Raw genomic sequence first — 14,344 nt, forward strand, 5'->3', positions numbered from 1 at the left:
CTGTTTTTTTCCTATGTAAATGACTTTTTTAATATTGAGGGCTAATTAATTTTTACTGTAATGCCTCTCAATCTCTTCCATTTAGTTGTTTGTTTGTTTTGGGGGGGGCGGTAATTAGGCTTTATTTATTTTTAACAAACGTGCTGGGGATTGAACCCAGGACCTTGTGCATGATAAGCATGCACTGTACCACTGAGCTATGCCCTCCCCTTGATTTTTTAATATTAAGATGTGATTTATATACCATAAAATACACTGCTTTAGTGTATAATGCAACGGTTTTAGTATATTCACAGTTGTGCAACCATCACCACTATTTAATTCCAGAACATTTAAATTAATTACCCGCCAAAAGAAACCCTGTACTCATTAGCTGTCACTCCCCATTCTCCTCTTTCCCCAGACCCTGGTGACCACTAATCTTTCTGACTCTGGATGTGTCTGTTCAAGACATTTCATATAAATGGAATAATACGAATATACATCTCTTGCGTCTGGCTTCTTTCACTTAGCTTAATGTTTTCAAGATTTATCTACATTGCAACTTTCTTGTTAATCTAAAATAATGTCAAAATGAAGCAGTTATAAAAATTGACTTTCAGGTTGCGATTTTTGGTTAAAATGAACAATTTTTTTTAAGTTTGTAAACAGTAGTAGAATAGTTTCACTGTATTTGTAAGATTTACCAGGAAGTATGTTGGGAATTTTACCTTTAGGCCAGGAATCTGTGGTATTTAAGAAAATGAAACATATTAAATATACAAAGGCAATTTTTTAAATTTTGAGGGGACTTAAGTTGCAAATGGGTATGATTATTGAAGGGAGGCTAATGTATCCAACAAGAGTTTATCAAAGAAAAGGTGAAGATAATAACTCTTATTTTACCAGATTTATACATAGAACAATAAATCTTGTAAAGTTAAAGACTTAAGGAAAATTTTTTTTAAGAAAAAAACTGATTTTTAAGAAGACAAAGTCAAAATCAAAGAAATCAAAGAGCATAGGATCCAAAATCATTCAGTGCAGAAGCAAACAAACCTGAGACATTTCAATCGTCCTTGAGGTGTCAGTTATATTTTTTAAATTATTCATGTGAAAATTAAAAACTAGGTTTTAAGTGTATTACCTTAATAAATTGAATAGTAACTGTATTAGTTGCAAACTTTAGTGTGCTTCAAAATCACCTAGATGGCTTTTAAAACAGATTCCTCCACTTTACGCACCGAGTTTCTGGTTTAGTAAATCTGGAGTGAATCCCCAGAAATTGCTATTTCGAACATTTCCAGGGGAGCTGCTGGTCCAGGGATCACAAGGGCCCCCCAGTTGAGAGCCACTGGTAGTGGAAAAGTTAGAGAAGACAGAGGGAGAACAGAGAAAAATTTTCAAAGCCAGAATTTCACTCGCCTTCACATCACAGGCCCCTCTGGAAACAGCCCCACCTCTTCCAAGGACCCCCCCCCCCCCCCCCCGTGCGGCCAGGAGTCCCAGGCAGAGGCTCTGTCAAGGCTCTGAAGAGTGACTCCAACTGGGCTCCTCTACCAGGATTCAGCTGGGGAGAAGATCTCCCACTTGGGACAAAGGATGTTTCTTGAAATGTTTACAGCTCTACAAATTCACAGTGTGGAATCCCAGGCAGAAACGAGACTGGAATGTTGGAAGGGGAAAAGCCAGGGAGAAGAGGGCAGAAGAGACAGGAGGTCCCCGAGACATGGATTATGAGGCTGGGTGCTGGCGGCAGCTGAGAAAGCAGCCAAGGCAGAGGATAGAGAAGAAGTGGCAGCTGAGAGGACAGGGTGCAAAGAAAGTGTCTGGGTTTCCTGAAATGCCGTGCAAAAGCCACTGGAGTTACAATCTTGGGCAATTTGTGGAGGAACAATTTTTATATTAATAGCTACGTATGTTCTTTTTCTAGCAAACTTCTGCTTATGACAAATGACTCTTGCTTTCTATGCTTTACAATAAGAACCAATATGGACTTAGAGCCAGACCACCTGGGTCTGAATCTAGACTTGGCCACATTACTAGCTGTGTGATCTTGGGCAGGTTACATAATTGCTCTGTGCTTTACTTTCCTCATCTGTAACATGAGATGGTAATAAAACCTACCTTGTAGTATTTTTTTTAATTTTAAAATTTATTTTATAATAATCTTTCAATATCCTGTTTCCTTATTTGACCGCAGAATTGGGGGGGGGTAATTAGGTTTACTTACTTATTCTTAGAGGAGGTACTGAGGATTGAACCCAGGACCTCATGCATGCTAAGCATGCACTCTACCACTTGAGCTAACCCCTCCCTCCCTGCCTTGTAGTATTTTCATGGGGATTAAATGAATTGTGGCATGTGAAGTGTTTAGAATAGACTTCATCATCATCATATAGGTATTAGCTAGTAAGATTAAATTTTCCTTTTTAAGTAAGTTTAAAAGTGAATTAATTTAAAGAACAGTATTTTGTAAATGATAATACAGGTGGTTTATGGACACGGTTGCAGTTGAGAGATAATGCAAAAATGCCTGAATTTGGCAAAGATTTTCCAACTGCGCTCCCTGGAGCCCAGGGCTTTTGGGAAGCCCTTAGTCAGGCAGAAGCATCTTTGGCTGCAGTTCCACATAAAGATGTTTGAAAGGGTTCTGTGATTCAAAAGCAAAGTTTGAAAACCACACATCTAAGAGTTTGGAAAAGAGAAAAGCTAATGGAACATTGATCCTTTAAGAGCAGAAACAGAGTGGTAGGGAAGGGTGAGTGGTCTAGCCATAAAAGGGTTAAATCCAGCTATAATCCAGAATGAAGGTAAGTGGAGGTCATGGTTTGGCTGTGGGCAGAGTCCAAGAGGAGTTCCTGCAATGCTTCTGAGGTAGGAGAAACACAGCCTGCGCCCCAGGTTTAAAAGGATTTGGTTCCCCAGGAACGAAGGGGAGCTGGAAAGCAACTAGTGTAGGTTTGGCAAGAAAGAGCAGGGCTGGAGGTAGTCAGTAGCCTGAAGGGGGAGAATGGCAGGGCCTGGGGAATGGAGCAGAGCCAGTAGCATCCAAGCCAAGGCCAACTGACTGTAAAACCACCCACGTGGTTCCAAGCTGGCAGTGTAAGGGGCAAAGTGTGTATCCTCTGCCGGCCCATCAGGTCACAAGAGCAGCTTTGTCCTGGATGGACAAGCTTGGCATGGTCTGGGGTAGGGGTGGGCAAAACAGGTGAGTGGGGAGCCCTGGAATTCCCAGCCCCACACACTAGTTCCTGGCTACCGACCATCCCTGAGATGGGAGCTTGGTGGGGTTGGCCTCCAGGGGCCCCATGGAGCCTCAGGATCACAGCCACTGTTTCCTTACCTTACCATGTGCCAGGCTCTGTGCCAAGCACCCTATTAGATTAATTAAAAGTCTTTCAGTTGTGAGTAAAGAAATCAACTCAAGCCAGATTGATTTTTTTTTTTTAAGTGGGTGGTGATGCATTGGGAGCATACAGGACTGTCTGTTGACTCCCAGGCCTTGGAGAAGGCTGAGTGTGGACTCTGGAGCGTCTGGCCTCCTCCAGTGACTCTTAGGTTCTCCTTGTGCATCTGCCTCACTCCTCCTCCTCAGCAGATCGGCTTTTCTGATATTCAGTCCCTAAGGCAGGGAGAAGAGGGCCACTCAGTTCCCGTATCCCCACGTTACGGGTTCAACCACAGGGAGAAACTAAAGCTGGATCTGCTTTGATTTCACCGGGAAAGCAAGGCCCTGCATGGATCAGGTGTCCATTTTGGTTCCAAATTGGCCACAGTGAAGGGAGGGGGACAGGCACAGGCCAGAAACAGAAATAGGTCTGCTGTGGCCCTTCACTGTGACCCTGAGGAGGAGGACATGGCCCTCAGGAGCTGTGCGGATTTGAATCTGGTTCTGTTTGGCTTCAAAGCCAAGAGGTGGCCCTCGACAGGGAGGGCAGAGGCACTGTGTTCACCAAGCCCATTAGGGGAAACAGGGACACGGACAAAACACAAAGTTACATATTAAAATAAAACTTTAATTTGCCAAGGGAACATCATGGCAGCCCCTACACACCCTGCTTGCTAGTTCTTCTAGGGCTGGGCGAGCAGGGCCTCCCTCTGGAGTGGACGGCACTCAGCAGGGAGGACGGTGACAGACCCCAGGCTGAGGCTGTGCTCAGAGGTGGGCGGGGGGCTGGGTGGGCTCCTTTCGGCCTTTGCCTGCGATGGGCCGGCCTCGCTCCTCCCAGATGGTGAGGCCGTCGCAGGAGCAGATCTGCTTGGGGTTCTGGAAAAGGCCGGAGGAGCGAGCGATGATGCCACAGGCCAACCTGCGGAGGAGCATGTGGTTTAGAGTGAGCACCTGCCGGAGCCCCTCCAGGCCTCTGTGCATGCTGATGGCACAGTACCTACCTCTCTCCAGAGTTCCCTGTGACTTTGGATAGGGGGTGGCCGCCCCGGCCCAGGTCGTCTTCTCCCTCATCAATGACCAGGCTTCGGCCAATCACATCCCACACCTAGAGGGGAGACAACAGCCTCAGACAGTGGACCTGTTAGAAAGGGCCCCCACATTATTTTCCACCTCACCTTCAGCTTCTCATCCTCTATTCTGAAGACAGCTCGGCCATCAGCATCCGCCTGGACGTTCCCCAGGTCTCCACGGTGCTGCAATGAGACCCGGGGAGGCGGGGAGCACATGGGGGCATAGCTGCTGACTTCTGGCTTCTCAGAATCTGATCTCCCTTCCCCAAAGTACCAGTGTCCTCCTGTGGTACAGTCTGGCAGGATGAAGGGACAGCCCAGGACACGAGGAAGGCAACTGGACTTTCCCACCCTGGAACCAAAATCCCGGGCAGAACGACAGCATGTTGAAAAGAGCCAGTGAGTGCCTTCGTGGGAAGTCATGCCCACTAGACCAGACTGCTTCTCCTATGAGGCTGTTGCCCAGTCTGCATCCCAGCCTCACAATCTAGCCCAATTCCTGTTTCTTTCCAAGCCCAGTTCTCCAGCTTCCTAATGACTCTGTGAGCACCTGACAGGCTGCAATTCCCCTGGGCTTAACTTGGCCAAGCTTGGCTTCCTGACCGTCAGAGGCAACTAGCATCCTTCCCCTGACATCCAGCCTCCAGAAACAGAGAAGAAACACAAGGTACAAAGGGTGTCTCCTGCCCTCAAGACCTGGCTCTGCCCACCTTTTCCCTTGGAGGTAATAAAAGTGTCATAACACAGCAACTGAGCACCTCCTATGTCAGATACTCTCTGCCGGGCGGGGCGGGGGTGCAGACACGGTCAACCACCCTCAAGGGGTTTGGGGCATGGCGGGGAGCCAGACGTGGAACCGACTAATGATTACGAAACACAGGGTTAGTACAACCCTGAGAGTGTTTTCTGGTGACAAGACCCTACTGATGAGTCACAGAGACCCACGTCTGTCCCCAAACCTGACACTTCAGGCAGAAGTAAAAGTCTGTGCCTTTGTGCCTGGTACACAAGGTCTTGCTGGAAACGTCGGTCACAAAGCATGTCACCATGTGCTGGGGCTGCCAAGCAAGTAGCAAGAAGAGTCCCTTCTCCCTTTATCTTGTTTTCCAGAGGGACATCTGCTGCTTACACCTGGCACTCTCTGTTTCGCCTAGTGTTGGGGACTTTTGTGGTAGGAAGATAAAGGAGAGGGAGGCGTTTCCAGGACTGGGAGGGAGCAAATGGCCGGTGTGATGCTCCGGGGGCATGAGCTGCAGCAGGAGGTCGGGAGAGGCAGCTTTTCTAGTCCCTCCCCTGTGCACGGGTGGGTGGAAATGAGCCAGGTGGCACTGAATGTCACAACAAGCAGCCGGGCAGCGTCCATACCCTTGGGCACTGGGGAGCCATGAAGGGTTATGACATGGTTACCCCACGCTTTGGAGGAATCCCTCTAATACGGTGTATGAAGAGAAAGGATGAGGAGAGAAGGGAAGGAAGCTTAGAAACCAGCTAGGAGATGTGCAAAGGGACAACCAGGCTTGGAAGTAAATTCTCACACTGAATTCACTTCCATCTAGGCAAAACCAGATGCTGAAATCCAAAAGGATGTGCCAGTCATCATGGCGGCTTGAACACACAGCTCTTGCTCGAGTCTTCCTCTGCCTATATCAAGGGCTTGGGGACAACAGAGCAGCTGGCTCCAGCCCCTTTGATGCCCTGTCCCAAGATGGGCCCACGCCAAGGCACAAATCACAAGGCAGCCTCTTGCCCTTCAGAAACTCCACCTCCGAAGAGGCACAGGGCTGCCAGTTCCAAGACTTCCTTCTTGCTGGTTCATGCCTCCAGGGCTTTGTCTGTGCAGTGTCCCGCTGAGGCTGCCATTCCCTCTCCGTCTCCACCTGCCTAATTCCTGCTCAGCACCTTTCAAGGCTCAATGAGGAAGACAGCCTCTAGGATGCACCTCTGGATTCACACCCTTGTGTGCTCTACCACTGAGAGTCAGCTGGACCTGGCATCACCTCCAAGATTAGGTTACAACAAGAGTGTTGCTTTGTGGGTAGGGTACAGCTCAAATGGTAGAGCACATGCTTAGCATGTACGAGGTCCTGGGTTCAATCCCCAGTACCTCTGCCAAAAAAAAAAAAATCCTGAGTAATAAACAAATAAATAGACCTAATGACCCCCCACAAAAAACACTGAACATAAAAAAGGGGTGTGGCGTTGGTCTAGGACAACCACCCCCCTTCACTTGCTCTGAGGGACACCAGCTACTGTGCTGTGTGCTGCCCCTAGGGAGAGGCCCACGGGGACAAAGGATGGATGTCTCTGGCCAACAGCCAGGGGGACCTGGGGCCTGCCAACAGCAACATGAGTGAGTGTGGAAGCAGATCCTCCCATGTCGAGCCTTGAGAAACCATAAGCCAGGGGCCCCCAGCTAAGCTGCGCCCGGATCCCTGCCCCAGAGAAACTGTGATATGACAATACTTGTTGTTTGAAACCCTCAAGTTTGAAGTATTTGATTCTCAGCCATAGCTAACTGACACACCCAGTGTAAGCATGGCGCTGGGCACTGCACCCACAGAAAGGCTTCCCCAGCTTCCCAGGGGGCGGGGCGGGGTGGGGCGTGAGAAGAAGAAACTTTTGACTGTTAGAAATGTGACAGCGCTGCCAAAATTCAAGAAAACAAAAGATAAGTTACGTCAATTAAGAAACACACACGGTATTTTCATTTGTTTGCCCAGGCTGCTGAATCCCCAGGGAGGGGGCACTCGCTCCCCAGGAAGCGGAGGAGATGGAGTTGGGCGTTTGTGGACTGGGCTTAGGAAGCGTCCCACCACCGGCAGAGAAGACAGTCCTCCTGGGGTGACGTCCAGGACAAAGTTCCAGTTTGGCATTAACATGTCTTTAAGGCCCCCTAACACTTGCTAATCACCCTAACAAAGATAAAGAAGTCCTCAGTCCCTGGCAGGACTCTAATTGCACTTTTTAGGCCTGCATTGATTCATTTTTACAGTGAGCCTCCTCTTCTGGCTAGAAGTGCTGGTTTTCCATTCTCTGGGGCAATATCAAGTTTCTTGTTAAAAACAAATCTACCTTAATTACACGAAATGATGTCTTGATTTTCTTCAAAGTTATGGTGGAGAAGGGCCAGGGGTGTAGATGAAACAAGACTGGCCATGAGTTGGTAACTGTTACAGCCGGGTGACAGGAACAGGGGGGTTCGGGACTCTAGTTTCTCTATTTCAGAACATGTTTGAAGCCTTCCGTGAAGGATTAAAACATTAAAAATAAAGTAGCTAAATTTACCTAAGGAAAAAATATGAGTCAATTTAAATCAAAACTTTTTTTTTGGCAGAGGGGGAGGTAATTAAGTTTATTTATTTATTTAGTTTTTAATGGAGATACTGGGGATTGAATCCAGGACCTCATGCATGCTAAGCACACACTCTAACTCTCTACCACTGAGCTCTACCCTCCCCACTAAATCAAAACAATGAGTAACTAACAGAACAAGTAGTACTCAGATAAGGCAAAAATCATTAAGGCAGCGCGTGACTCACTGCTGATGGGGAAACGATTCTCTGGTGTGAAATGAAACTCGCGGGCCAGGAGCTGCAGCATCTGGACGGCCTTTTTAGTTTAGGTAAAACCTTTAACTCCCACAACACCAGCTCCTCCAGGAAGCCTCCTCTCACTGCCTGCACCCCATGGGCTGGAGCAGGTGCTTGCTCTGGGCTCCCAGGGCCTCCCACAGGCTCCTGCAAAGGTCACCTCCCCGCATTGTAACTGCGGAGTCCTCAGGGGTCTTCCTCACCAGACTGTGAGTCTTAGGGGGCAGGCCTTAAACACAGAAAGTGTCAATAAATGTTTCTAAACTGAACAAAATACAGTGAGGGAAAAAGACCCCAACAAAAAAAGAATGCCACTCTCAGGCCCCAAGAGCTGCCTGCCCTGCCTTGGAGACCTTGGGTGTCTCTCTCAGCCCAAGCCTCGCCCAGATGAACACTTACCCGGTCAGAGTCCTGGGGGCCCCCGTGAGACATTCCATCAGGGTTAAAGTGGTCCCCACAGCTGAGAAGAAAAGATAGCAGGTGGGTAGCGAAACAACAGTTCACAGGCCGGGTGATCCATCCTCTTACTTTAACTACATTTGTTTTATTCATTCATTCACTCATTCACTTACTCACTCAACAAACAGGCCCACTCTGTGCCAGGCTCTTGGTTGAGGACACTAAGAAGAGTTGGATGTGGGACCTGCCCTCAATAAGCTGCCTGGGGAGACACAGATGAGTAAAGGACTAATTGCAGCACAGCATGACAAACACCACGACACGGAGAACTGACCCTCCCGTGGCCAGGAGTCACCTTCCGTCTCCGAGTCAGTAAGGTGGCTACAAGCGGAAGCGTCAAGGTCAGATTTTGGCTCAAATCCCCACTCTCCTATTTACATGCTCTAGGGCCTTTGACAGCCATTTTAACCTCTTTGAATCTCAGTTTCCTCATCTGTAGACCAAGCCTGTGTGTATATGCCTCCCAGGGTGCTTGTGAGGACCAAAGGTGAAGATGTCTGTAAAGGGCTGAATACAGCCCCCTGCACAGCGTGGGTGCACAGCTGGGGCGATGATGATGCTACGAGGCATGGCACGAGGACTGACCTGTTGCAGTTCCTTGTGAGATCCCCGAACTGATGGACATGGAGTCCGTGTAGCCCAGGCTTCAGGCCGTCAATGGTCCCCTCGATGAGGCAGCACTCAGGGGTCAGCTGCAGGAAGCGCACCACCCCCTGCACAGGGCCTGGCCCCTCCAGAATGGCCACTGCTGCCCCCAGATTCTCTGTAAGGCATTAGACACCAGGACTGGCTCACTATCTCAGCCAGCCCCACCCCTTCATCAGCTTGGAAAGGCCATGCAGAGCCCCCCATAACTTCACACAGTCTCCAAAGCCACTCCAACCCAAAGCCCCTAAATCCTATGGTTAGGTCTGTACCACACCCAGCACACCTTCCTCCCAGAGAGGCCAAGGCCAAGGTCACAGTGGTTACTCACGCAACAGGCCACTGCCCATGCCCTTGAGTACCGCCTGCCGTCCAGTGCCTTCTAGAAGGGCCTGCACCTCGTGGCTGGGCAGGGTGGTCTGCACCAGGACCATCTGGTTCTCCAACTGCACCTCCACACTCTGGACACCTGAGAGAACAGAGAAGGTAGAGGGCAGGAGAGGGCAGAGGGCAGGAGGGGGCTGGCACCCCTGTTCTGGGAGCAGGGAAGAAAGAAACAGATCTTCAGCAACCTGCCCATGGCCGGAGGCAAGCTCAGAGGCTGCCTTCTCACTGAGTAAGGCCCTTAACCTCCCTGAGTTTGTTTCTTTATAAAGTGGGGATAATGCCACTTTGCCCCCAGGATCCTTGTGAGTCCTTATTTTGTGCCAAATGTCATCTATAACTTATGAAACATAGATGATTCTTTTAAAAATCTTTTTATAAAAGTGGGCTATCAATAGCCACATTATTCATGATGGTCAAAAGGTGAAAACAACCCAGAAGCCCATCAAATGATGAATGGATAAACAAAATGTGTATCCATACAATGAAATACTATTCAGTCATAAAAAGGAATGAAACACTGATCCAGGGTACAACATGGATGAACCCTGAAAACATTACGTTAAGTGAAAGCCAGTCACAAAGACCACATATTAGATGATGCCATTCTGGGTGAAATGTTCAAAATAGGTAAATCTATAGAGACAGAAAGTTGATGGGGGTAGGGGGCCAGGAGGGTGATAGTGGAGGGGTACAATTTCTTCAAGAGGTGATGAAATATAAAAGTGAGAGTGGTAATGGTTGTGCAACTCTGTGACTATACTAAAAACCATTAGATTGTATACTTTAATGGATGAATTGTAAATGGATGATATATGAATTACATCTCAATAAAGTTGGCACATGCTTAACAAAGAGGGAGCTATTATTATCATCATGAAAGCTAACATTTACTGAGCATGCACTGTGGACTTTTTTGTACTTTACCTGTATTAACTCAAGTAATTGTGAAATTATCCCCACATCACAGGTGAGAAAGATAAGACAGAGAAATTAAGAAACTTCTTCAAAGTCAAACTGTAGGACTGGGAGTCCTAGGCAGCCTAATTCCAGAGCCCGAGGACTCTGCCTGTGCACTGCTCACCTCGAGAAGAAGCTCCCAGCCCCCAGGATGGGCTGGAGACCCCTCCTTGGTCCTCCTGTAGCAGCTCCTCTTTCCCCATGTGACTCACACTGCACTGCTTAGAATCCTCTGTGTGGGCAGGAACTCTGTGTGGTCCACAAGGGTCAGCTTCAAAACTCACTGTGCTTCAACTGCCCTCCAAATCCCTGAAGTCACCGTGGTGTGTACACAGCCTGCAGGATGATTCTGACATATGCTCAGCTTTGAGGGCCATCGAGCCCACTCAAAGAAGGATGAGAGGGGCTTCTCTTCCATTCAGGTATTCAAGGCTCCTAAGCCTTTTAAGAGAATTCTTGACTCCTTAGCCAGAGCACAGATGGGTTGGGAACGCTGAATGCTGAGCTCACCTGTTGGACTTACAACCATTCTGTTCTGTGTGTGTGTTTGTTGCTCTGTGGGGGTAGAGCCCACAGGAGCCGGGAGTCACGGGCAGCCCAGAAGACACAGGTTAAATGAAGCATTTCTCTCTGTTGAGCTAGTACTCTGTGAGCTGAAGGCTACACTGACTGTTGGTGCCCCCTTCATCCTTGGTTTCCCTCCTCCATATTCTTTAAACAAATGTGTGCTGGGCATGGAGGAGACCAGGGTCAGGAAAAGCACTGGTCCTAGTCTTCACGGAGCTCACAGGAGGAGAGATAACCCAGACTACGCCTGGATTAACCATCAGGCAGAGAAGGGAATAACAAGCTCTGAGGTACAGACAAGGAACCTCAGCTGTTCAGATTCCTTCCAACTGGGAAATGCTACTGGGATGAGGTAGCACCTGAGAGACAGGAGCATTTGGCCTGTGGTTACACGAGGTCTCATGGGATTGCTTCTTCAGGTCCCCTGCAGCATCAGTGACACCGAGGGGGAGGGGCAGAATCTGTAAACAGAGATCAGGCAGACACACCCATCTCCTCCCTGGCAGGTACAGGGCAATTCTGGGAGAAGAAAACCCCCCAAATAACCAGCCTGCCTGCCACTTCACACAACATCTCATCCTGGGCCACATGGTAGCCTGAGGCCTTGGGGCTCAGGGTCCAACTAGAGGAACCTCTGGATGCAAAGGGGGTGTATGGAGGATGGCAGAGAACTCTTGTGATCTAAGCCTCTGGGGAATGTCGGGAGCTGTGTGCACATCAGGACAGTGATGCCGTCTTCCTCTGGCAGGTGAGGAAATGAGGCTGGAGGTTACACAACTGGCTTGAGATCAAAAAAGCTCAGAGGGCAGCCCGTCCAACCCCAAAGCTGATGCTTGGTCCCCTTGTCCCACAGGAAGTAGGACTGGGCCCCAAAGGATTGATTTTCTGAGCTTCCCAGGGCTCAAACAAGCATGCAGTGCAAGGGATTCACTTGCCAATTCATTCATTTAACAAATGTATACTAAGCACCTATCATGCACCAAGTTACAGGCAGTAGGGATAGAGCAGGGAACAAGTCAGGTGATGTCTCTGTCCCATAACGCAGCATGTGTTCCAGTGCAGGAATACAGACATATCAATTACATGCACAGGGAGATTCAGAAAGTTAAAAGTGTGATCAATGAAACAGATATTAGGGAACAACGAAGTGGAGGTGGGGGGCAGCCACTTCAACCAGCTGGTCAAGAAAGGTCTCTCTAAGCCTTTAAGCAAAGGCCTGAATGTAGTCAGGAAAGAGCATTCCAGCAAAGGGAACAGTCTGGGCAAACGCCCTGAGGCAGGAACGACATCTATGTGCTCTAAGAGAAAGACCAGAGTGGCTGGAGCTGGAGTGAAGAAAATAATAAGATATGAAGTTGAAAGTGGAGACTAGTGAAGCAAAGCCCTGCAGGCAACAGGAAGGAATATGGAATTTAATTTTAATGCAATGGGAGGCCTTTGGGAGATGGCACAGAGTACAGTGGTTAAGGGTGTGGGCTCCAGAGTTGAAATCCTGAGTCTGCCACATACTAGCTGTGTGGCCTTAGACAACTTACTCAACCTTTCTGTTGAGTTTTCTTTTCAGTTTCTTCATCTGCAAATGGAGATAATAATACTACCTACCTAAGGGGGCTACTGAAGACCTAAATGGATTAATTATCTCACATACAGCACTGAGAACAGTGCCTGGCCCCTGGGAAACTCTTAAACATTATGACTTTTAGAGGAGTTTAAGCAAGGCAGTGACAATATCTGATGTATGATTTCAAAAATCACTCTGGATTTTATGTGAAAAAGCTACTGGAGAGAGCAACAGAGACAATAGAGAGCCCACAGATGAAGTTCTTGTGTGGGTCGGGGAGCTGTGAGGTGGCTTGGATTGATGTGAAAACCAAAGTACGGAAAAGGAGGGATGTAGATACACAGCACACAAGACTTTCTGATGGCCTGGCTTTGGCACAGGTGGGTTCCTGCTCTGGGTGTATGAAGAGCTGCTTCTCTGCACCTGAAGTGTGGAGGGCCCCCGGGGGAAGCCCAGAACTCTTGACCTGAGTCTGAACCAAGAAGGGTGGCTCCCCAGCAGAGCAGCAGTTTCATTCAGCTGGTGCAGAGGGTGGCCAGGCCAGCACCTGTCTTAGCTCAGGGCCCAGTGAGGAAGATAAGATTAGGCCATAGGGAACTCTAGGGTGAGTGATAAGGGTTCAAGGAAGTGAGCCTTGGGCTAGGAGGTCCTTCCACTTACCCCTAGGAGGAGAGCAGAACCCTCCTCCCCAAATCCCAGGCCTCCTGGAGAGGGCAAATCCCCTAATCAAGCAATCTCTCTCTTTCTCTCTCTCCCTCTCTGCATTCTGAGAAGCTACAATTTCCCAGCCAACCCATGAGAAAGCCAAGCCGATTCCAGATACCCAGACCAGAAAACGTAGAGTCACCAGAAGTCTTTATCTGGTTTCTAAGAAATCTGCTGAGGGAGAAAAACTGCCCTATGTCCAACATAAGTCCAGCTGCTCTTCCAGCAAGAATGTTTTACAGGAGGCAGAGAGCCCAACATCCTCGGAAAGCTTTGCTCAGAACTCTCCACTCCCAGAGGCATCCGGACTGTGAGCATAAAAGTTCTTCTGGTTCTTACCTGCTATCCCTTTCAGGGACGTGCGCACCGCGTCCACGCAGCTCTGACAGGTCATCTGCACCGCGAACTCCAGCTGCAAGGGTGGCAGGGACTGGTCGATAAGAGCTCGAGAACCTTCCAGCGTGATCCTGTTTCACTACCCACCCCCACGACCACCTCCAACGGCATGGAGTAACGCCCCACGTGACTCCTTCTCAAGCGCCTTCTTCCTTATCACTCAAGATCACTCCAGGACCAACACCTCCCAAAATTAACGCCAAGAGCCCTGCTACTCTCACATTCCAGTGTTAAGCCCCGGCCCCAGGCCTCCACCTGGGTGCCCGCTCCCTCCCCCATTCCCGAGTTAGAGATCACCCCAGGGGCTGAGGTTCTCTGCCTTTGCAAGGCTCCCACTTGAGGCCTCGACCCTCACCGTGCAGGCAGCCCCGCGGTCCTCTGAGTCCAATGCCATCCTGAACCCAGACACCAGCCGGAGGACCCGAACTGTAAAGGTCCTTAAGCTCCAATCCCGAGTAGCGTCGCGGAGAGGCAGAGCCTGGGAAGCCGCTCCTTGCCCCGCCTCCTGGTGCGCGCGCATGCAAGGCCCTGCCACTCCCTTCGATAGCCACGCGGCGGCGGTCACGGGCCGCGCAAGCGCACTTGGGCCATCCGGACAGTCGTTGCCTTAGTAACCACTTTGCCTACTCTTCCC

The 14,344-nt window shown here is 49.2% G+C and overlaps 1 protein-coding gene across 2 annotated transcripts; it reads right to left on the minus strand.

Annotated features, from left to right (window-relative positions):
- Nucleotides 1-3,490: 3,490 nt before the first annotated feature.
- Nucleotides 3,491-14,224, minus strand: CCS (copper chaperone for superoxide dismutase). 2 transcript variants are annotated; one of them, XR_010383294.1, is made up of 9 exons: nucleotides 14,066-14,224; nucleotides 13,654-13,726; nucleotides 9,469-9,606; nucleotides 9,078-9,255; nucleotides 8,433-8,493; nucleotides 4,549-4,626; nucleotides 4,375-4,478; nucleotides 4,037-4,292; nucleotides 3,491-3,604 (listed from the first exon to the last, which is right to left on the minus strand). XR_010383294.1 is itself a non-coding variant. In XM_010998173.3 (8 exons), the coding sequence occupies exons 1-8, from the start codon at nucleotides 14,102-14,104 to the stop codon at nucleotides 4,139-4,141; spliced, it is 825 nt and encodes a 274-aa protein (XP_010996475.3). In that variant the 5' UTR covers nucleotides 14,105-14,224; the 3' UTR covers nucleotides 3,978-4,138. The 2 variants fall into 2 exon arrangements, 1 of the variants encoding a protein (XP_010996475.3); XM_010998173.3 differs by lacking the exon at nucleotides 3,491-3,604 and having other exon boundaries at nucleotides 3,978-4,292.
- Nucleotides 14,225-14,344: the final 120 nt, after the last annotated feature.

This window comes from Camelus dromedarius, chromosome 12 (assembly GCF_036321535.1).
Source record: "Camelus dromedarius isolate mCamDro1 chromosome 12, mCamDro1.pat, whole genome shotgun sequence".
In the NCBI taxonomy this organism is placed as follows: domain Eukaryota; kingdom Metazoa; phylum Chordata; class Mammalia; order Artiodactyla; family Camelidae; genus Camelus; species Camelus dromedarius.

Excerpts from the sequence above, each read along its gene's own strand:
- CCS (XM_010998173.3), bottom strand. The coding sequence starts at position 14,104 with ATGGCATTGGACTCAGAGGACCGCGGGGCTGCCTGCACG. Across the intron at positions 8,494-9,077 it reads CTCACAAGGAACTGCAACAG|CTGTGGGGACCACTTTAACC; the intron begins GTCAGTCCTCGT and ends TTTTCTTCTCAG. Across the intron at positions 4,479-4,548 it reads TAGAGGATGAGAAGCTGAAG|GTGTGGGATGTGATTGGCCG; the intron begins GTGAGGTGGAAA and ends TCTCCCCTCTAG.